This window comes from Oreochromis aureus, linkage group 3 (assembly GCF_013358895.1).
Source record: "Oreochromis aureus strain Israel breed Guangdong linkage group 3, ZZ_aureus, whole genome shotgun sequence".
Taxonomy (NCBI): Eukaryota; Metazoa; Chordata; class Actinopteri; order Cichliformes; family Cichlidae; genus Oreochromis; species Oreochromis aureus.
The window spans coordinates 93,710,290-93,733,496 of record NC_052944.1 but is presented as its reverse complement, the minus strand read 5'-3'; the positions used below and the strand labels follow the sequence as shown (position 1 = coordinate 93,733,496).

The following is a 23,207-nucleotide window of genomic DNA, read 5'->3' as shown; positions in this document are numbered from 1 at the left end:
AATGACATTTGTCAGAGTTACTCTGACAAAGACACACACGTGTGTCGAAACGTTAGTTTCTTTCCTTTTTGCACCTAATAAAACCTTTGGACTTACTTGAGTGCTCCAGCCCTTCTGTTTTTCCTTCATTTTTAATGTTAGTAGTGTTTCCTTTCCTCTTGCTAAATTGAATATAATATTGTTCATAATATACAGCAACTGGCATGGATTTAAATATTAACATTTAACCACAAGGAAACATTTAAAATTTTCTTTAATAAAACCATTTACAAATAGTGTCCAGCATTTCTGTCACTTTTCCAACATACACAATATTCAGAAAAACAACTAAATGTTTAACAATATGGAAGTTGCTTGTCACATGAATGTGTTAAGTAGTATGCCAACGGCAGCTGAACCTAACAGGGTAACTCAGTAACTGTAACTTGATGACCTTGCTGATTTAAGAACATCCAAATCCTGGAGCATTTTGAATTCCAAAGTCCATGTTGGCCTTAAAGATGCTGTATGAGTCACAGATGAGTAGCTTCAGAGTATTTGCACAGGTGTTTGCAACTGGAAAAGGCAAAACACTTAAAAACTGGATGCATGGTGGTGGTGTCATTCCTGCCGGTGGAACTGCCGTCAGCCCTGTGGCAAACATCATCAAATCTTCCAGACACAAAATTTATTTCCTCACCTCTCCTTTCGTAAAACTATACACAAATAAAAATGGTCATTCAAACCTTCACAATCAAGGAGATAATCTGCCCAAAAGCCAAGTGTTAGGACCTCCTTATGCCGCTTGTTGCTTCCTGCTGGGCTGAGATCAGGTCTGAACATGCTCTCCAGTTCTGAAGCAGTCAGGGCCTTGGCAGAGAAGCATAGGAGTGGGGCCAGCACACTGGAATTTTGTTGCAGTGCACTTAAAAAATTCAGACTTTCCAGTCCATCTTTAAATCTGCAAAGGATAGACAAATAACTAATAATTGGTTTATAGCTATAACTATTGCAGTCTTCTAAATTGTGTTTAAATGTCTTTACCTACTAGATCTTTCATTATAAATTTGGACAGATTTCAAATGCATAGAATCACTCATACACAAAAACAATTCATAGCGCTCAGAAATTAACTGTGACAGCAAAAAAAGAAGAGCTCATTGGGATTTTAGCATTTAAAAAAAAATAGTGCTTTCACACTGGAATAAACAAGTGTGTCAAACAAGGATCACCTCTTTTATAAATAACTGAAAAATTAATCATGTTGCATGACTATGATTATTATGGGTCATTGTGAACAATAAATGTATACTAAATTAGAGTTCTAGTGTCAAAAGGTTAATAGCGTGCGACAGTGGCTCAGGAATTAACTTGTTGTTCATCAGATCACACGGATGCTACTGAATCAGTTTTTTCATATACATCTGAAGGTCTGAAAATGTCAGTGGCTGCTGTGATGAGCAACTGGCCATCCTGAATTTAAAAGGAGTAATGAGTTTACCGTTGAATGACACTTTGGTTTCTTTCAAGGATGTACCATCTGAGGTACTCCTCCACAAATGCTTGTTTCTCAAAAGGCTTGACGTTTCTGAGGCATCCAGCAGTTTGGAAGATTGTGCTGTTTTGCAAAATAAGATTATGCAAAGACTCCTCTGATTCAGCTTTCAGGACCTAAAAAAAAAAAAAAGGTTTACTGTAAGAAAAACAAAAATATAATTTTCACTACTTTTACGATTCATTCAAACATTGGATTAAAAAATAATCAATTTGTTATTTCACTTGTGTTGTTGGGAGTTGGAAATCTGTCCTTTCAGATTACAGAATCTACCTTGAACCTACTTTCAAGATATGATCCAACCCGGATAACCTTTATCCTGATTAAATCTTTTAAACTGGCCCCAAGTGTCTTCTAAGTAAACCCATTCCCTGAGCCTAGGTAATTTTCTACCTGATGTAGAATTTTGTGATCTCCTCATCTTGCACATCTTCTACAGTGGCGCTGAAACTCTGATTCCCTGTGATGTGGTTGACCAGGTTCTTGGAGAGGAAATGTGGTGCTGGTCCCCCATGCACAATGGATACAGCGATCATCTTTCCTGCTAAAAAGTACTAATCTTGCCTGGCAGCTGTTATACAGGGCACATAATTATCATGGTTAATTGCTATTAAATATGCTAATGAAAAAATACGCCAATTTTTATTAAAATTTCCATTGTAATAATTACGGAGAAAACATCCACCTCTTGAATTATATACAAGATAACGGCTCTCTGGAGGTCCATCAAAGATGGGGCGATTTCTCAGACTGCCCATAAGAAGTGTGAGGAATTCACGCCTCGGGCCACCTGTATCCAAACCTTCTTCAAAGCTGCCAGCATCATCATTAAACTTGATGAACATGTCGTAGTTGTCAGAGTATGTGCTGCGTCGAAATCCTCTAACAGCTCCATCCCATACAGCTGACCTTGATATATTGAACCTGCTGACCTTCTTGTGGTCAAGTTCCAGTGCCAAATTTGCAATAATTCCATGTGCCTGCAAATTGGTGTCTCTAAAAAAAAGGGAAACTTTTTTTTTAAAGGTATATATACTTCTCTCATGATTGCATGATGTCTTGTACAGAACAAGATGGCGGTTAATTGGATTCAAATGTTTAAATTACTAACACAGGTTCTTCTGGGGGCTCAGCAAACAGTGAATCGTTATCTAATTGCAAAGTAAAGGCGGTGGAGATTGTCTGCTGCACTGTTTTACTAATAAAATAGTTTTTTACCTGTTGTACTTCATTAGCAAGCACAAGATCCCCAGCACCCTTCCTTAGAGAACAAAGAAAAGCATTTTTGTTGTGTACTGTGAAAATATTAATTGACACTTTGAGAATATTTAAGCATCTTGATTAACAAACAAGCAATACAAGTATTATGTAGTCCATGTTCCAAAACCATATACAGAATGAATGACAAAAGTGTATATCTCATTAATACAAAGTGTAGGCAAAAAACAGTAAAAGATTACATGTTCTTCAAATATCACTTACTCATATTCTGCCGCTTTCTGTAAAGGACTGCTTTCATGTTGAAGTTCCCATGGCTGAAACAAACAAACAAAAACACACGCTTGAGCACGCACACACACACACAAAATGTATTTCACATATAACTATTAACTGTTTTACTGAACTGAGGCAAATGGTGGTGGCTAAACAACAAGAAAACTCTATAAAAAATTTAAATTGTACTTACCAGTGTATCAGCAAGATCAAACTCAGAGGGCCTTTTAATAACAATCTCTGGGTCAGAGTCAGACAAGTCTGAGTTTTCTCCAACTACAAAACATGAAAACAAATTAAGCTAAGCTAACTAAATTCATACTAATGTATGAAACTTTATTTGATCATCAATAATAGATTAATACTGAAAGGCATAAAGTTAGCATTTAAAACTCATGACTCAGTAGATCCAAAATGGCTGAATTTCATGTTTCCAGGAAGAAACATAACATATACAAGCTAATTTAGGGAGCAATGGTAGCAGAGGAGTTAAAAGCCCGCCCTGTAATCAAAAGGTTGAAGGTTTGAGCCCTGCTCAGTCTGTCACAGTCGTTGTGTCCTTGGGCAAGACACTTCACCCTCCATGCCAGGTGGTGGTAGTGGGAGGATAGGTGGCATCTGTGTACAGCAGCCTTGCTTCAATCAGTGAGTCCCAGGACAGTTGTGTCCACATTGTAGCTAATCACCAGCAGTGTGTGAATGTGTGTGGGTGAATGACTGGTTTTGTTGTGAAGTGTCTTGGGGGGGTTGTAGAACCCTAGAAGGTGCTATATCAAATACAGGCCATTCACCATTTTAATGTAGGTATGCTATTGACTTGGGTGCTTTATGCGTAATGTTGTCATTTCACAATTTCAAAATTAGCATTTGTTGAAACTAAGGGAATGTGTGTCAAAATCCAAACAAACATTAGCAGCTTACCATCTTCAAAGTCACTCTTCAAGCAGATGAAAACAGTGATTCTTTGATAAGGCTTGCCAACTTCAGCCTTATAAGCCTCAAGTGTAAATGGTCTTTGTGTTCCAGGGACAGTAATGACCTCAGTGCCATCCGGATACAGAAGAAGGAAAGGTCCATCTTTTAGATCTTTGTTAAAGTCCTTCATTTTTTTAACAGCTTGATTGAGCAGACTTGTGGCAGTAGCGTCAGGGTCTGTTGTTAGGAAAATAGTTTTTCCACGGTATGGCTTCAAACCACCCTTTTAATGGTCATCAAGTCGACATTTATCTGTAAGGAAAAAGACATGAACAATGGGCCAAGTAGATACTAATATGACTCTAAGCAGATCTATTCAAACTTGAATATTTATTAACTGCAAAAGAGGGATCTTCCTGACAACCTAAATGTACAATTACTTGTAAACAATTGTTCTTATTCTGGATAGCTTTACTACACTGAACATTTTTTACACAACTCCCCTAAGGAATAACAAAAGAATGTCATTAGAAAATTAACCTCAACTTGTTTTCAGACAGAGCTAGCCAAACTACCTGAACCTTTCTTTTTTTCCTTTTTCTTTAAGCCCTTCCTCCCTTCAGAAAACTTTTGCCTCTCTTCATTTTTTTCTTTTTCTGTATTCTAAGAAGGTGCTGAAGGTTGAGTCGGGCAGTTTGAGGTAGTCTGTGATGCTAAAGGAAACAAAGGAAAAATGTACTACAATGTCACACATTAAAGACATTCATTCATGTGACATTCCATTGTCCACACAACACGCAAATAAGGACAACACTGAATAATCTCACTAGAAAATTTCTACCAAGGAATGACAATGTAACTGATACTATTGACCAATACAATTCTACACCAGTAAGTTTTAATGTATAGACACATAATAGTGTTAGTTCCTAAAGTTAACCGAACATAATAAATGAACTAATTTATTATCGTTTCAGTTGTGGAAATGCTCAGAAGACTGTTCCACGAAGCAAGTAATCCCAAAAGCCAGGCTCACTCTGAAAATCCAGGCTCGATTGCCCCAAATTCGGTTCCAGGAACGAGGCTAACCTGCAGTCTTTCTGCTCATTCATTATGCAATATGCTTGTGGACAAGTCTGGTCCGTGGCACCCTAGCTGCGAGGTTTGTTAACACTAGAACTGCCCTCAAACCTTCACTACTAGAAAGGTCTTGAGCAGTCATTTTGATAGCTGCGTGCATTTTCAAATGAGCCTCGATTTTCTGAGCTCGCTTAGTGGAACAGCCCTCTGGTCTGCTATGGTCTGGAAACAGCTAACGCTAGGCTAATAAATCAATAAATAACAAACATTTTATTATGCTTATTAACTTACTCAATGGGAGTGAAGTGTCTCCGATGCAAGATGCGTGATAAAGCCTCTCGCCACAGCCGCTGCAAAAGTTTGGTGACTCCTCAACCAGCTTTTTCCCATAGCTAGGACAAAACATTCCGCCGTTTTTCAAACGAAATGCGCTACAGGCAGAGTAACTTCCGGTTCCAAAGACGAACAGCGCGGACATCCAATCAGTGATGTCTCCTGTTGCCGACTGGTACCTACCCTTTCCCGTTTTCTTAATGTAATTGTGCTTCTCAATTTGTTTTTGTGATTCTTCTTTTGTTTTCGTGCATCTTAATTTTATTTTGTGCTTCTCAATTTGTTTTTGTGATTCTTCTTTTGTTTTTGCGCTTTTCAATTTGTTGTTGCGCTTTTCAATTTGTTTTTGCGCTTTTCAATTTGTTTTTGCGTTTAGTGAATTTGTTCTTGCGCTTTTCAATTTGTTTTTGCGCTTTTCAATTTGTTTTTGCGTTTAGTGAATTTTTTGTTGCGCTTTTCAATTTGTTTTTGCGCTTTTCAATTTGTTTTTGCGCTTTTCAATTTGTTTTGCATTTTTCAATTTGTTTTTGCGTTTAGTGAATTTGTTTTTGCGCTTTTCAATTTGTTTTTGCGTTTAGTGAATTTGTTTTTGCGCTTTTCAATTTGTTTTTGCGCTTTTCAATTTGTTGTTGCGCTTTTCAATTTGTTGTGCGTTTTGGGTCCGTGTACTTTTCGGTATTTGAAGTTTTGTTTCAGAAACCAAAACGAAAAAACGATATTTAAAAGAATTTTCATTTTTTTAATTTTTTTGATAAAGAATAAAAATGGCGAAAATAACTTGTTTTTTCATTCGGTGGTAACAAATAGCCGTCATACACTTAAAATTAGACGTGCTTTTTGGATTTCTTCGTGATTCAAATAATGAAAGTATACTAGCGCAAAAACAAAAAATAGACGCATTTTCAATGTCTGAAACGGAAGTACTTCTTCTGCGCGTTTTTTATGGCGCGCACACCGTCCCCCCACACAAGAGATCGACGGCCTTAAAGTTACACTGGAATAAACAGAGGATGGACCATTACGTTGTTTTTAGGAAAACTAAGAGAGTGACACTCCGGGACGAAGACATGACTGCAGAAAAACTGGGTCGCATCTTTCAGGTAGATATGTAAACTTCGCAAACTTTGCTTTCAGCAGTTTTTTTATGAACGTTATTGTTCTTCCTTACTGCGGAACGGCTAACGTTAACATTTGGTGATTTCATGTAGGCCTACTTTTACTAATACTATGTCTAGCCGTCTTCATTGTGCTAATATGTGAATTGTGCACATGTGCTAATGTGTAAATAGTTATTCATTGACTTTTACCGGCTACTAGCTAATAAGTAAGCCTTTAGAGCCTATTAACCGTGTGCACAGGAGTAACACGTTAGCAGAGCAACGTGATTTACGGAAACTTTTCTTAAACAGGTATCCGCGCATACTCTGTACATCACGGATGATTCAAACGTGGCTATGTTCCCCGGTGCGGTCTCTGGTGTTTTCAGCGCATTAGACCTTACACCCAGAGGTCACTATGAAGTCCACGGAGAAGACATGGAGTCAATTCCAACAGCAGGTTCCAGCGGGCAGCGTTTTGCATTTATGCGAGCACCAGCTGTGGCAGCGTCTGCACCTTCACGTTCACAGCAGGCTACTTCAAGTTCCCCTATGTCCTCCAAAACATTTCAGAGGTAGGATGAGTCTGTGTTCTTGAATATTAAATTACAGAACAGGCAAAATAAAAAGAAACATAAGGTGCATGGATAGTTGAATTGTTAAGAATAGCAAAGCTGTTTTAGTACAATTTGCCTATAGCAATCACTGAATGGATTTGTGGCCTGCTGTCTTTTACAAGATATGTAAAATTATTATGTTTTGTTTTACAGATCAGTGTACTTTGCAGATGTAGTTGGTGGGAGGTTGATTCCCAATAGAATGGTGGTTGTACGATTCCTGGAGTCTGAGGCTACGCTTCAAGGGATAGTAGGAAAAGTGCAAGATGCCATTGGTAATTACAACCCAATAATTTTGACAGATGCACAGGGCAATGCAATTCTGGAGTCGGAGGGCACAACAGGTGAGCCATAATATTACAGCTAAAGCCCATATCTTATGGAGAGACATGTCTTACCAGACTCTTTGTAATATTTATTGGGTAATATGGTATTGGCTTCTAAACAGGTTTCTTTGGTTTTGTTTTTCATCTGTAGGGTCACAGTACTGGAGACAAAATGCACGAAAAATTCTTGCTGTGCCTGAACAAGACTTTAATTGCCTCCAGGGAACAAAGAGGAAGAAACTGAGGTATGTGAATAAATATGTATATACTATAGGATGAACATCAATATAGAAGAATTAATTTGATTTAAATCCTATAATAGCAGTAAGACATCACTACATAAATCATCATCTATCAGTAAGTGATGTGATGTTTCTTTAAGCCAGTAAGTAGCTTTGACATCTGATTATCCATTTTTTTATTTGTAGCAGCCGTAAAGATGATGACAGTGCCAGTTTGGGAGAAGTGAGTGACAAAATAGAAGAGTTGGTGTTGGCATCTCAAAGTCTGCCAGCTGTCACAGCAGCAATCAAAGAGCTCACTGATCTTGCAGTTGCCCAGAAAGTCACAACCCCAAGCTGCAGACACTCAAGGAGGGATTTAGCTGCGTGGTTTGTATGAGTATGTTCAAATGTTGCTTAGTAAATACATTACATCTACACTAACATTTTAATTACAATTAAAACAATGTCAAACCACATTCAATCATTACTTTGGACAAACATTTTTTACCAAACATAGGCTCTTTATTCAGCAGTGTCCATTTAAATACTTAGGCACAGACAATCAAGATGCAGGTCTACTGTAACATAACATTCAAAAGTTTACATGCACATTTAATTTGGGTTCTCCTTGCAATCTTGACTATGAAAGTATAGCTTTTCAAATTGATTACAATGTCAGTATGGGTGACGGTACACTGTTCACAGTAATGTAAAACTAAAAAGTTCACATTTAAAATGGGACTGTAGTTGCATATATTGAATCAAGTACCTGTAACTTTTTCATTTTTCTTGCTTGCTAATTGAGAAAATGTACTGATTTTGCCCCTCATCAATTATAGACAAAATATAGACAGGGACTTTCTCAGAACAGCGTGAACAAGAGTAATTACAGAATAACCAAAAATATTCTGCATGCTGTCTGTAAATTTATGTCAAGACTGACTTTGAACCTATAGTTTGAACTAAATTCAACATAAATGGATAACAGTCTCACTTATCTGATTTACTTTTGCAGACATCATTGAGGATCCAGTGTTCTCACTGTGCTGCAGAAGCATTATTGGCTGCAAGACATGTGTGGAACAGTGGCAAGAGACATCACAGCACTGTGCAAAATGCAGGGAGAGTAACAACGGAGTTCTACAAATTACTGGTCTAACAGCTGCATTTTCTGTATTGAAATCTTTTTTTGCAGAGGAGTAATGTAGTGTGTACACACAAATGTTTACAGTCAGTTGATTTTTTTTTTTGTCTGTTCTGTACAGTTTACAGATGCAGTGGTTCATACATTTCTCTGAGTTATGTTTATGAGACAGAGCAGAGCTTCTTTGTATGGCATAAAGTCACCATTTACGGCTCTAAAAAACAAATGTGAAATATCAGGATATTTTTCTGCAAAATGACTCTCTGTTCTAAGTTTGTCCTGTTCGGTTGTGAAGGGATCAACTCCAAAAGTCGAATATTCTTTGAGTGCAGATCCCAAGTGCTGCCTGTAAAGGTCTGCTGCTTCAAGTGCATTTGGCAAGAGCTCTGGAGAAATTCTTCTTTTACACCCATGTTCTGCAAAGTGATTTGGTATGCCTTTTCCTGTAAAAAATAGAGGAGGTGTTTAAATGTTCATTATCAGGGTTGTAAGCAATCTGACTTTTTTTTTTTTTTTTTTTTACCTGGGATTCTATGAGCATTCCATGATTCTACCACACTTGCAAGACCAATGTTACACAGCTGACAGGTTAGATTGGACACACAGTATCGCACAAGGTTATCCTCCATATCTATCTCCTCCTGGTCCATCAGCTGGAGTAGGGCAGTTTTTAGTGGGTAGTTGACACGGTTGTTGATTTCAGGCCAAATCCTTTCAACTGTGTGGTTCTAAAAGAGTTAAAAGAAACATGTCTTAAATGTACGTAGTAGTACACGTAATAGTATAAGAATTTCAGCTGATGTTAATGGTACTTAAATCTTACTCTTGTGGATGAGGTCTGTAAATAAGGCAGTCTCTCCTGATTGAAGCGATGATGTGACAGCATCTCTTGCATGAACAGTGTTAAATAAAATTCCTTTCCATGGTCTACTCAGCACCTGGTCCCACATACCATAGGTGATCACTGCAGGTCTGGTACAGGAAAAATAAAGAACATTTATTAACTATTTTGCTTTAAGACCAGCAAAGGTGTTATTATTTTGAATGTATTCATTCATGTTTTTTTGGGTAATATTTTAGTTGTAGTAGGACAACATATATTTCTTAAGTTTCTTTGCAATGTCACTGTCATGCTCAGACTTTAGATGTATGTCAGAACAATTGAAAGATATGTGGAAATCCAAGAACCTTGTTCCATTCATAAATGAACACTGATTAATTGCAATAAAGTAGTTAAATGATTCATGTGCAATTCCATTTTATTTATTTTTACATTAATAGAAAATGTTGATCAAAATGTTTGGTAAGTTCTTAATATATTATATTCAGGAACATAACCAGACCCATCTGTTGCATGTCTAATTGAAAATCAAATATTGTAAATTTGGGTGCAGCTCATGTCCAATATGACTAACATGTCCATCAAAACACTTAAGATGAAATAAATGGTTTGAGAGGTTGTATTACCTGAAAACATATTCATAGATGCTCAAGTTGTTTTTGATTGGCATTGTGGAATGACTCACAATCTTTTACTGAATCCATCTACAGCTAAAACATGGGTGACTCCAAACATTACAAGTTTCTCGTTTTGGTCCAGGTGAACCTTGTGCCCCATGCATTCAGCATGGTACGGTGTGGGATTAAGATTCCGAGCTCCCTTACAAAAAAATCACAAAAAATAAATGACAGCTGACTGGATAAAGGCAGATTTGATCATACGTTTGAGGAAGAGTCAAGTAACTGTTAAAGCAGGGCGTACATCTGTTAAACAGAATTAGGCCCTACCATTACATGATGTATATCACAAATATGACAAAGAACATTGGAATACAGTTCTAGTGGAAGATTAAATAACATAGGCTACCTGGCGTCTTGCTTCATGATAAGGTTGATGCACCTCTCTTAAAATTGACCCAATTCGTCCCTCTGCAGCATGTACCCCTTTTGTGGACAGATAGCCCTTCATCATTTTGCGGCCATATGTTGGGCCCACCTGTTTAAAATAAAAGATCATGCTACTACTAGAACAACAAATGTAAAGTAGCTTATTCTGAAAGCAAATGTGTAAAGCTAAAGTATTGTGCTAATTAACTGTACAAATACCAGTGAGAGACATCTTTAAAATAACTAACGTTACCCACCACCCGCAAGACGCTAAAAAAACGCGCGGGCGCGCGCACACAGTCTAGACTAACCCCCTTACAACCCAGTTAAGACAACCATACACAGTCATAAGGTGAAGGAAGAAAGTACCTTACCTCATTTATAGCTTGTGTCACCTCAAGCTCCAACCGTGTGTCCGAGAGTCGACAGCTAGTGATTTGCTCAGCACAAAACTTTCTAACATTTCTCGCAGAAAATCCTCTCACTTCCCCGTGTTCATATGACAGACGCTCTGATATAATTTCCGATGACAGGCCTTGTTTTGCCATCTCCATGATCACGTCTGAGTATTTTTCCAACGTCATGATGTCCACACTACAGTGTTTGCCATAAGTTTGCGCATCACTTGTACAGGTTGTTGACCTACTAAAACTTCCGGTTCAGACAAAATAAATAAAGGGCCCTTTCTCGTTCTTTTTTCTTGGGTTTTTCGTTTCTGATGTGCGAAAGGACAAAATGAAAAAAACAATTGTTTTACGTTTTTCATTTTAGCTTTTTAAGTTGAGAATTAAATAAGTGTCTCATTTTCTTTTTTAAATTATACTTTCTGAAACGAAACTTCAAATACCGAAAAGTACACGGATTGTTTTGTGAATTTGTTTTTGCGCTTTTCAATTTGTTTTTGCGTTTAGTGAATTTGTTTTTGCGCTTTTCAATTTGTTGTTGCGCTTTTCAATTTGTTGTGCATTTCGTGATTTGTTTTTGTGGTTTGCACTTCAGGGCCACCATAGAGAGAGAGGCTACTGAGAGAGGAAAATATTGATGTGAAAAAAGCATTAACACTGTGCAGAGCAGCTGAAACATGAGGGCACAAGCTAAAGAACTGCTTATTGACAGCAGCAGAGTGGATGCTGTGAATAAGAACACACACAGAGAAGAGTGCTGCTGCTGAAATAAAACTGCAATTAAAATCGCCAGCAAACAGAAAAGAAAAAGTCAAAGTCAGTTTTATTTGTCAATTTCTTCAGATGTACTTGCCATACAAAGGAATTGAAATTACGTTTCACACTGTCCCATGCGTAGACATAGACAACAATAAAGTGCAGATGAACAACATTTAGGTAACATACAGAATATAACAAGACAGGACCTACACATAACATATAACATATAATAAAGTGTTCCACAGTGCGCCCTGGAAAGTAGTGTACTAGTTCACTTGACGTAGTCCCAGGTTGTGGTTGGTAAGTGTTTTTGTTTTAATGCAGCATAAGACTGTAGCAGCAGTAATAGTAATATAAATAATATAAATAGTGCTAAAGAAAATACTAAAAATACAAAAAATATAAGGCAGCAGGTGTGTGCAATTGTAATGCAGAGGTAGTCGTTTCCAGTCAGGAATGTAGAGAGTGTTTCCTTGTTGTGGAGTGTGTGTGTGTGTGTGTGTGTGTGTGTGTGGGGGGGGGGGTGGTAGGGTCCAGTCTGTGTTCCTATACTCCTGCCAGTCTGGTGGTTCTGCTGGCTGGGAGCCGGGAGGGGAGAGAGTTCAGCAGTCTCACAGCCTGGTGGATGAAGCTGTTGGTGAGCCTGGTAGTGCGGGAGTGGAGACTTCTGTATCTTTTTCCGGAGGGCAGGAGGCTGAACAGACAGTGCGCGGGGTGGGTTGCATCGTTGACAATTGTGATGGCTTTGCGGGTAAGGCGGGTGGTGTAGATGTCTTGCAGGGAGGGAGTGGTACACCAACTATCCTCTCAGCTGTTCTCACAATGCGCTGTAGAGCTTTTCTGTTATAGTCAGTGCAGCTACCGCCCACACAGTGATGCAGCTGGAAAGGATGCTTTCAATGGTTCCTCTGTAGAATGTGGTCAGGATGGGTGGTGGAGCACTTGCCCGCTTGAGTTTGCGCAGGAAGTAGAGGCGCTGTTGTGCTTTCTTGGCCAGTGATGCTGTGTTGGTGGTCCAGGAGAGGTCCTCACTGATGTGCACCCCCAGGAACTTGGTGCTGCTCACCCTCTCCACCGCAGCGCCGTCGATGGTCAATGGGGGGTGACAGGTGGGGCCTCTCTGGAAGTTGACAATAACCTCCTTGGTCTTGCTAACATTTAGCAGGAGGTTGTTGTCTCTGCACCACGTGGTCAGGAGCTCAACCTCTTTCCTGTAGTGGGTCTCATCGCCCTTGGTGATGAGCCCCACCAGCGTTGTGTCGTCCGCAAACTTCACAAGGTGGTTAGAGCTGTAGGTTGTTGTGCAGTCATGTGTCAGCAGGGTGAAGAGCAGAGGACTGAGCACACAGCCTTGTGGAGCCCCCGTGCTCAGGGTGATGCTGTTTGAGACCTTGTTGCCCACACGCATCGCTTGAGGCCTCTGGCTGAGGAAATCCAGCAGCCAGTTGCAGAGGGAGGTGCTGAGGCCCAGTCTGTCCAGTTTACAGATGAGTTGTTGTGGTATTATGGTGTTGAATGCTGAGCTGAAGTCTATGAACAGCATTCTCACATATGAGTCTTTCTTGTCCAGGTGAGTTAGGGCTGGGTGGAGGGCAGAGCAGATTGCATCTTCTGTGGATCGTTTCGCTCTGTATGCAAACTGGTATGGGTCCAGGGTGGGAGGCAGGGTGGATTTGATGTGTGACATGACTAGTCGTTCAAAGCACTTCATAATAATGGGTGTCAGTGCCACGGGCGGTAGTCGTTGAAACAGGCTGGGGATGGTTTCTTTGGCACAGGTATGATGGTGGCAGTCTTGAAGCATGATGGGACAGTGGCTTGCCTCAGGGAGATGTTAAAGATGTCTGTGAAGACATTCTTCAGCTCCTCTCATGAAGTCTTTCAGCACACTACCAGGGATGTTATCTGGACCCGCTGCTTTCCGGGCGTTGATGGTGATGAGTGTCCTCTTCACGCTGGCAGCAGACAGGCACAGAGGCTGGTCGTGTGGAGGTGGTGGTGTTTTCTGTGGGCGTGTATTGTTCTGTGCTTCAAATCGTGCAAAGAAGCTGTTCAGGTCGTTGAGCAGAGTGGTGTCGCTCTCACAGCTACGGCGCTGCAGGCTTGTAGTCTGTAATAGCCTGGATGCCTTGCCATAGGCTTCGTGCGTCCTTGCTATCATTGAAGTGGGAGGTTATCTTGTGTGTGTAGTCCTGTTTCGCTTTCCTGATGCCACGGGACAGGTTGGCTCTCGCTGTTTTCAGGCCTATTTCATCCCCAGCTCTGAAGGCCTTGTCTCTGGCCTTCAGCAGCCTGTGGACATCTCCTGTTAGCCATGGCTTCCGGTTGGCTCGGGTTGTGATACTTTTCATTTGTGTAACATCATCAATGCATTTGGTGATGTATGAGCTCACCGTGTCTGTGTACTCCTCAATGTCTATGATGTTATTGTAGGTGGCTGCTTCCTTGAATATGTTCCAATCAGTTGACCCAAAGCAGTCTTGAAGAGCAGAGGTGGCCTCCTGTGGCCACACTCTTACCTCTTTCGTAACAGGTTTGATGACCTTCACTCTCTGTCTGTATGCTGGCATTAGCATAACAGTGAGGTGATCAGAGGTGCCGATGTGGGGAGGGGATGGCTTTGTATGCTCCTTTTCCTGTGTGTAGACCAGGTCCAATGTGTTGTCTCCCTTGTTGGAAAATGTACATGCTGATGAAACTTTGGGAGAACAGTTTTAAGATCAGCATGATTAAAGTCTCCTGCGAGGATGATGAAACCGTCTGGGTGTGTTGTTTGTTGCTCACTGATGGCCTGATACAGTTCGTTCAGCGCCGCATTTCTATCACTGTTGTTGCTAGATGGAGGTATATAAGTAGCGACCAACAGGATCGAACTTATCTCCCTGGGCAAGTAGAAAGGCGACACTTCACGATCATGAACTCCGCCAATGATGAGCAGTGTTTGTGTACTACAGTGGCATCGCGACACCATTCGTCACGGATGTAAACACAGACCCGCCACCTCGGGTCTTGCCTCCGTCTCACGAGAGCCCTGTCGGCTCTGTAGCATGCTAGCTGCTCCAGTTGTATGGCCGAGTCCGGAATGTTGTCATTAAGCCATGTCTCAGTGAAAACTAGCACACAACAGTCACTTACTCTGCGATTCGCTGATCTCAGAAGTCGAATGTTATCCATTTTATTGTCCAGAGATCGACGTTGGCCAAGAGGATCGATGGTATGGCTGGGCGAGTTGGCTTAGCCTCGAGCCTGACTCGGACACCTCGCGCTTGCCCCGCTTCCTTGTCCTAGCGCACCGCCCGACGCCTCCTTGCCCGGGAGGGGTAGCAGACGAGTCCGGTGAGTTGCTAGGCCAGCTAGCAGGCTGTCGCAGAAGTCCTATCTCCCTTAGCATCTCAACGTTCGTGTTCAAAACTTGGCAAATCTTGCTTCTCCGAATGTGTAAGAGAGCCTGACGACTGTACACATATTCCGACGTGGACTGACGAAAAACACTTGCAGAAAGACACTTACTTGACGAACAAAACACCGCATTTTCAGGAGAGCGTGAGGTCGCTGCGTCTACACGCGCCGCCATCTTGCAGACATAGACTTGTGGTCGCTGCGGAATGCAACATCCTCCTAAAAATTTCCATCATATGGGAAAAGATGCAATAACTGTAACAAAAATAACCATTATGCTAGGTGCTGCAAAGCTCAAACCCAGAAACAAAGTACAGTCCATACTGTGGATGAAGAAGACACAGAGGAACTCTATGTAGCGGCAGTGACAGACAATAAGACAGGTGAAAAGGACTGGATAATGACACTCAAAGTGAATGACACACTCATGAAAGTCAAGCTTGATACCGGAGCTCAAGTGAATGTCATATCAGAAGCAGAGTTCAAGAAAGTCAGAGCCAGACCTAAAATACATGCAACAAAGGTGAAAGTGAGTGGATACTCAGGTGCAGAAATACCTGTGAAAGGAAAATGCATGGTTAAAGTGACACACAAAGACAAGGAGCACACACTAACATTCATTGTGGTGCCGAAGAATGTGCAGCCTATACTAGGGTTACATGCCTGTGAGAGTCTGAACCTAGTGAAAAGAGTGCTCGTTGTGGAATCTGTTGACAATAGGGACTATAATGAGTTGATGAAGGAATATGGTGACCTATTTCAGGGACTTGGTTGCCTTGCTGGAGAACACACAATCAGAGTCGATGAAAGTATAACACCAGTCATACATCCATGCCGCAAAGTACCATTTGCTCTACAAAAGCCACTGAAAGCCGAGTTGGACAGGATGGAAAACCTGGAAGTGATTGAAAAGATTGATGAACCAACGGAGTGGGTGAGTTCTCTTGTTATTGTGGAGAAAAAGACTGGAAAGCTCAGTGTTTGCATCAATCCTAGAGATCTGAATAGAGAAATAAAGAGAGAACATTTCAAACTACCTACAAGAGAAGAAATAATGTCACAGTTTGCAAAAGCAAAGTACTTTAGCAAGCTAGACGCTTCCTCAGGATTTTGGCAACTGAAGCTGAACAAAGCAAGTTCAAAACTGTGCACGTTCAACAACCCATTTGGCAGGTACAGATTCCGGCGACTGCCGTTTGGCATTGCTTCAGCACCTGAGGTGTATCACAAGACAATACACAGGATCTATGAACACCTGGAAGGAGTCGACACATCAATGGATGACATCATTGTGTGGGGAAGCACAAAAGCTGAACATGACATGAGACTGAGAAATGTTTTTGAAGCAACCAGAAAAGCCAATCTGAAGCTGAACAAGGAGAAATGTCAGCTTAAGGTAAAGGAACTGACATTTGTTGGAGATATTCTGAGCAGTGAAGGCATCAGACCAGGGCCCTGTTTCAGAAAGCCGGTTTAGAAAACTCAGAGTTAAAAATGATACTCAGGGTTGAGTAACCCCGAACTGTCCAACTCAGAATATTCGGTTTCAGAAAGGCTGATAACAATTAGTTCAATCAACACGGAGTTGCTTTAACCCCAAGTTAAGCGCGCGCATAAAGCCCTGATTAGTGGAGCACAGATTAAGCGAGTCACCATGGAGACGGAGGGAAAGAAGGCGCGGTCAATGTATTTTACAGCGCTTGAGGCCGAAATTCTGATGGCAGCATATGCCGATAACATGCAAATTTTGCGGAAAAAAAGTAACACAGCCTCAGCTGCAAAAGAAAGGGAGCATGCATGGCAAAACATAGCCGTCAGAGTCAATGCGTGAGTGTTAATTTAAACATTTATCTAGGGATTTCCACCCATTTAACACGTTATTTTATTACATTTCTTTTTATTTTTTATTTTATACATTTTATTTTGTGATGTGATGTGAGCGCAGGTGCAACCCAACAGGCCCCAAACGTTCCTGGCAGCAAGTAAAAATGAAATATAAAAATATAGTCCAAACAGGTAAGGTGTAATTGTATTATGAGCCATAGTGCTTGGTCTGTTTGTCCTATGTAAATCAATTGCAGTTAGAGGCTACATTAATTTTCTTTCTGTAAGCACTTATTGAAATTATCTGAGCACATTACAAGTACATATTTGCTTACTCTGTATGCTCAAATGTGACCCGTTATAGCCAACAGAAAAAAAAGCGGAGGCCGAAAAACAGGTGGGGTCCTCCACCACCACCACTCACAGAGGCTGAGCAGTTGGCCTATACTATACTCCATTACTATAATGAAATAATTTGTTAGTTTGAAATGCTACAGGGAACTATGTACCTGTACATTAATGCTGTGGAAAGACTTCCTGTTCACATAGTCTCCTTCATTTACTGAAGGAGCAATGATTGGAATGTGAGTGCCATCTACACAGCCAATCACGCCTGGGAACCCTGAAAATAAATGTAAAATCTAAGTAGTAGTTCAAGTATCACCACATCATGAATTAGGTTTTGTTCATCCTGATACCTGCAATTTTGTGGAATCCCTCTTTGATAAATCTTGTGGGTCTGTGACCGGGGAACACCACAAACGAGTACAGGAGACGTTTCAGTGCAACTGTAACATTCCTGACAGACGGTAGCCTTGGAAACGTGCTCAGCGTCACCAGTATTATACAGAAAGCTCCCGTTTGCAAAAAAACGAAGTGCAATACAAATAATATGTACAGAACTGAGAGAATGTCCGCGATGTGTCACATGAGCAATATAAGGCCTGAGGATGTTATTCAAATAAATTATAGATTGTGCTGAAAAACGGTAACGGTCACACAGAAAATCATCAGGAAATGATAAAATGTCCAAACGCGCTCTAATCACTCTCTCCCGACGGAGAGCTCTGCGGAGAATTTGGGCTTCAACATCTACTGGCTCTTCAAGGAAGGGGCACGCCATGTCTGACACTTCCTACAGTCAGGTTTCCGACAAAGAGGCGGAGAAGGTCAGGGTTAGTTGAAGTAAACCTGCTAGGGGGCAGGTTAGCTTCACGGAGTGTGTCGTCATAGTAACTCACTCAGAATTAATCTAAACTCGCTTTGTGAAACCGAAAACCCAGAGTTTTCGTTAACTCAGGGTATACTTACTCAGAGTTTGCACTAAACCGGCTTTCTGAAACAGGGCCCTGATCCTCAAAAGGTGTCTGCAATTAAAAACATGCCAAGGCTGCAGTGCAAGAAAGATGTGCAGAGGTTTAATGGCATGACAAACTACATGGGCAAATTCATACCCAATCTCTCTGAAAAAATGGCACCATTGAGACAGCTAACTGAAAAGAGAATCAAATTGGAGTCGAATCACGAATCATGAGTGGTAGCCTGCTGCATATGCATCGCGATCCATGACAGACGCAGAGACAAGATATGCACAGACTGAAAAAGAACTGCTCAGCATAACATACGCCTGTGAAAGATTTCACCAGTTTGTGTCCGAGCAGGCCATCAGTGTTGAAACTGACCACAAGCTACTGATAGCATTGTTCCAAAAACCACTAAATGACCGTCCGCTGAGAATCCAAAGAATGATGATCCGGCTGCAACGTTACACACTTAACGTGGTGTACACCCCTGGCAAACTGATGTACACAGCTGACACATTATCCAGAGCTGTTGATGCGAATGAGCCGGCAAACACCAAGACTGATGATGATGTAAGAGCATATGTGAGCATGGTCACAAGTGCACTTCCTGTTGCAGAAGGGAAGATGGAGCTCATAAGAACAGAGACAAGCAAAAATGGAACACTACAAACACTGCGCAAAACCATCATAGATGGATGGCCCAGCTGTAAGCAAAACTGCTCACCTGTTATTCAAGAGTATTGGAACTGCAAAGCAGAACTGTCTGTAGTGGATGATGTGGTGTTCAAGGGAAGTAAAATAGTCATCCCAAAGAGCCTGCAAGGAGAGATGCTCAAAAAGATACACGCAGGGCATCTAGGCATGGAAAAATGCAAAAGGAGAGCAGGTGAGGTGATGTACTGCCCACAGATTAATCAGGATGTGACACATGAAGTCTCGAACTGTTCAACATGCCTGACATATCAAGCAAGCAATCCTGCCGAGCCACTAAAGCCGCACCCAAAACCAAACCCATTCAGGATCACCTGCTTAAAACAAAGGAGGGAACCAGCGTGAAGAAGTTCAAAGAGCAACAAAAAGCAAAGCAGAAGTTCTATTATGACAGAGGAATTAAGAACTTACCTGAACTTACCGAACCCCTAGGGAACCCTAGGGTTCAATCGAACCCAGGTTAAGAACCACTGTTCTAAACGAAGATCAACCACAATCATACATCATTCAGACAGAAGATGGTGCTATTCTGAGACGAACTCGCCGAGATCTTCTTAAGGGACCAGTAGTAGTGGAGCAGAGGTTGGAGGCTGCTGAACAACCCCAACACACACGTGAGCTTCTATCACCTGAAACACCTACACATACACAAGAACAAACACAGAATATCTGTAAGAAAAGTGAAGCCACCTATGAGACTGACTGAACAGATGTAATGTGTTTACATGTTGTTTGGAAGATGATAATGTCATAGTATTTATGCAAGTTGCACTATGATTGCGTATTACTGTCGAACTGACCATAATTGTTGAAAACTAGATGTGTTGTTAACGTTAAATTGACAAAGCCTGGTTTAACAAGTAAAAACAGAGACTGTTTGTTTGTGAAAGTAGAGTTATTTTATTTATTTATTTTTTTAAATAAAGGGAATAAAGGGATGATGTAATAATAACAGAAAATCCATATTTGCTTAGTATCATGTTTTATGTTGTTAATATGCCCAGACTGTAGGGGGAGCTAGAGGGGAGTTACCTCAGAGCAGACTGTGATGGCGAAGCTTTGTTTACATGTGAACTACAGTTCGACAAAATACCTTCTCTTCAAGTAACGGTGTCATTATTGAGAACCCACAACAACATACAGAAACAAGACACAGGTTACTGCAAAAACGCTCAAATTTAGCAAAATGAATGTCACCGAAAAAAAACTGATTCTGTTAAAAGCAGGTTTCCTTGTCCTTAAGTTCCACTCAAAGCAGGCTGAGACTGCCATCTGTAACTACAACTGTTAATACACGTGAGGTCTAGAGTCAACTGTGATCCTTCATTTTGAAGCTCTTTGATTTCTTCTTGTACAATCGGGGAGCCACACTTCATACAATGCTTAAGTAATTGTTTTAACTGTTGCTCATAAACTAGAAAAAGTCTTGTGTTTGTATGTGCAGTATTTGAAGTCTGAGACTCAAGAGTGCTTTGAGACAAATCAGAAGAACTTATAATGAATTCAGGGTCATACTGACTGCGCAGTGACTTTGGTTCACTAGATTCATCATATGACATGAACAAATCTTGGGAGTTACCATCATCCACGTCTACTTGTTTGTCCACTTCAGTCTTCTGTCTACTTGTATAGGTGTGGTCCGTTGAGACTGGAAAGTGCACATTAGATTGCCATTGTACTGCTACATCTGACTTACTTATTTCAGTCTGGGTTGATGCATCTGTTTTATTTGAAGAACACTGAACATTTACTGATACTTTAGTACCTTCAACTGCTTCATTGTTTGTCTCCTCCATAAGTGACACAGTGTCTGATTGGTCATCATCATCACGAACATGTTGGGTACTGTAGAAGTGGGTTGTTGTTTCTAGTGTCTCTTGTCTTATGCGTTTCTTAGCACAGTTTTCTCTGTGTCCTCAGTTTCCCAGCATGCCTCGGCTCTGGAGGTGTATGAAGGGGTGGAGTCTGTCCTGCTGACCTGTCAGGACACTTCTGTACCTCGAAATCCCACTCTGGTGTGGAGTCGCCATGATCTCATTCCTCCAATCGTCCACGAGCGTAACCCAGCAGGAGATGAACTGGGAGACCAAAACCAGCGTTACAAGAGAAGAACGTCCATGAAGACGGACTCTCTGAGGACCGGAGACTTCAGCCTCACTCTGAGGAACCCCATCACCTCTGACAGCGGCACCTACACCTGCACCATCAGTGCATATGGAAACACACGGACACTGACAGCAGTAGAGCTGCAGGTCAAAGGTCAGTAACACACTATAAAACCTACTCTACATACAGGTCAGAGGTGAGGAACAAGAATCTCAATCGTGTATTAATCCTCTATCAGACAAGAGCAAGACCAAATTCCCCTTGCGAAGTCCAGCAGCTGCTCTCCTCAGATGTTTACAGATTGTTGTCTCTAACAGTTGAGATGCTGCACAGTGGGAAACATGGCTCTGTCTCAACTGTTAGAGACAAGTTGCTCCCATCAGATTCAAAATGAGTAAATATTTTTCATAAAATTCTGTTTTTCAGTTTAAAGATCTTGTATATTTTCTATGTTCAGTGATGAATTTAGTATGGTTTTATCAGATTTACAAATATTTGTTCTATTTTTACATTGAAACCATTTACATACACTTCAGAAAAAAACAAGTTTTTTTCTTTACAGTCAAACATCAAATCAGGGTAAATTTCGTTGTTCTAGATCAATAAATATTAGCATATTTTTTTATTTGTGAAATGTAAGAATAAAGAGAGACAAAATGGTTAAGCATTTTTCATTACTATAATCAAAGGGGGAAGTATATATACCCTAACTTTACTGTGTCTCTGAACATGAAGAAATCTCCAGATGATTCCATTCTGAGCTTAAGAAGCTTCTGATAGGTTGATTGAGTCCATTTGAGTTATTTGGTGGCACACCCCAAACGTCGAGGACTCTCCTCAGCTCTTTCCAGGAGGGTGACGCAGCTGCCCCTCCGATGGTCCTCCTTGGGCTCTCATGCTCTAGGGGGCCTCTGGATGTTTGGGGCCTGGATCTCCTCCATGCCTGCTTCATGCCCTGGGGGGCGGGGCTATGACTCCCCATATCCTCTCGCAGATTTTTACATGGAGAAACCTTTTGAACACAAGCGTGCTCACGCACACAGGTGTACACACGGGTGCTCACAAATAAACTATATCTTTCTTGGCTGCAACCTCAAAGCACATTGTGCGCTGTTGGTCTTGTGTGCTGCACAATAACATTCAATATTTAGTATTAACTGTTAGTTACACGTATCTAGGTTATTGCTGTGGTCTCCCTATTGTGTTGCTCTCTTTTTGCTTGTTTCCTTTTTTTTCCTCTTTCAGCAGGTGATCCAGTAGATTTTTAGTGTCTTTCTCCCTTTCCTATTCCCCAGTGATGTTTGTCCAGTCTGTAATAACTTAAAATAAAATAAATAAATAAATAAATATTAATAACAAAGGTCAATCAAATCGACCAATGTGGAAAAGCCATAATGATCCACTTGGTGAAATAAATCAGTTGGGCATCTTTCTTGACCTTCAGACAATAATTCTGATTGCTAAAGTACCAAACAGCCCAAAAAAACATATGAAGGTACAACCATCACACTGCTAAGTCCCAGAGAGGAATGTTTTTTGGTGTGAAATGTGCAAATCAACTCCAGGACAACAGCGAAAGACCTTGTGAAGATGCTGGCTGAAACTGGTAAGACAGTGTCACTATCCACAGTAAAACGAGTCCTGTACCACTATGATCTAAAAGGTTACTCTGTGAGGAGAAAGCTTTAAATCCAGCATAAAAAGCCAGATTACAGTTTGCAACTGCACATGGGCACAAAAGTCTTAATTTATGGAGACATTTAATGTGGTCTGATGACACAAAAAGTGAACTGTTCGACCATAATGATTAATGGGATATTTGAAGGAAAAAGGGGGAAGCTTGGACACTATCCCAACTGTGAAGTATGGGGATGGCAGCATTATGCTGTGGGACTGGTATACTTCACAATATAAAATTATGTGGACATATTGAAGCTATATATACATTATATAGCTGCTAGATAGCCAGGAGGTTGAAGATTGGGCATAAATGAGTCTTCCAAATGGACAATGACCTCAAGCATGCCTCCAAATTAGTTAAGTCAAGGT

At 40.9% G+C, this 23,207-nt stretch overlaps 1 protein-coding gene, 1 long non-coding RNA gene and 1 pseudogene across 3 annotated transcripts; 1 reads left to right on the top strand and 2 right to left on the bottom strand.

The window, feature by feature from the left end:
- Positions 1–726: 726 nt before the first annotated feature.
- Positions 727–1,939, bottom strand: LOC120438488. The gene is made up of 3 exons (XR_005611934.1): positions 1,928–1,939; positions 1,481–1,650; positions 727–940 (listed from the first exon to the last, which is right to left on the bottom strand). It is a non-coding gene; the product is annotated as an uncharacterized LOC120438488 (long non-coding RNA).
- A 4,384-nt stretch (positions 1,940–6,323) lies between these two features.
- Positions 6,324–8,773, top strand: LOC120438479. 2 transcript variants are annotated; one of them, XM_039608881.1, is made up of 6 exons: positions 6,324–6,456; positions 6,766–7,028; positions 7,224–7,414; positions 7,548–7,641; positions 7,825–8,017; positions 8,636–8,773. In XM_039608881.1, the coding sequence occupies exons 1-5, from the start codon at positions 6,367–6,369 to the stop codon at positions 8,015–8,017; spliced, it is 831 nt and encodes a 276-aa protein (XP_039464815.1). In that variant the 5' UTR covers positions 6,324–6,366; the 3' UTR covers positions 8,636–8,773. The 2 variants fall into 2 exon arrangements, with proteins under 2 accessions (XP_039464815.1, XP_039464816.1); XM_039608882.1 differs by having other exon boundaries at positions 7,825–8,007; positions 8,636–8,761.
- An 8,717-nt stretch (positions 8,774–17,490) lies between these two features.
- LOC120438483 lies at positions 17,491–18,160 on the bottom strand (annotated as a pseudogene).
- Between the last annotated feature and the right edge of the window lie 5,047 nt (positions 18,161–23,207).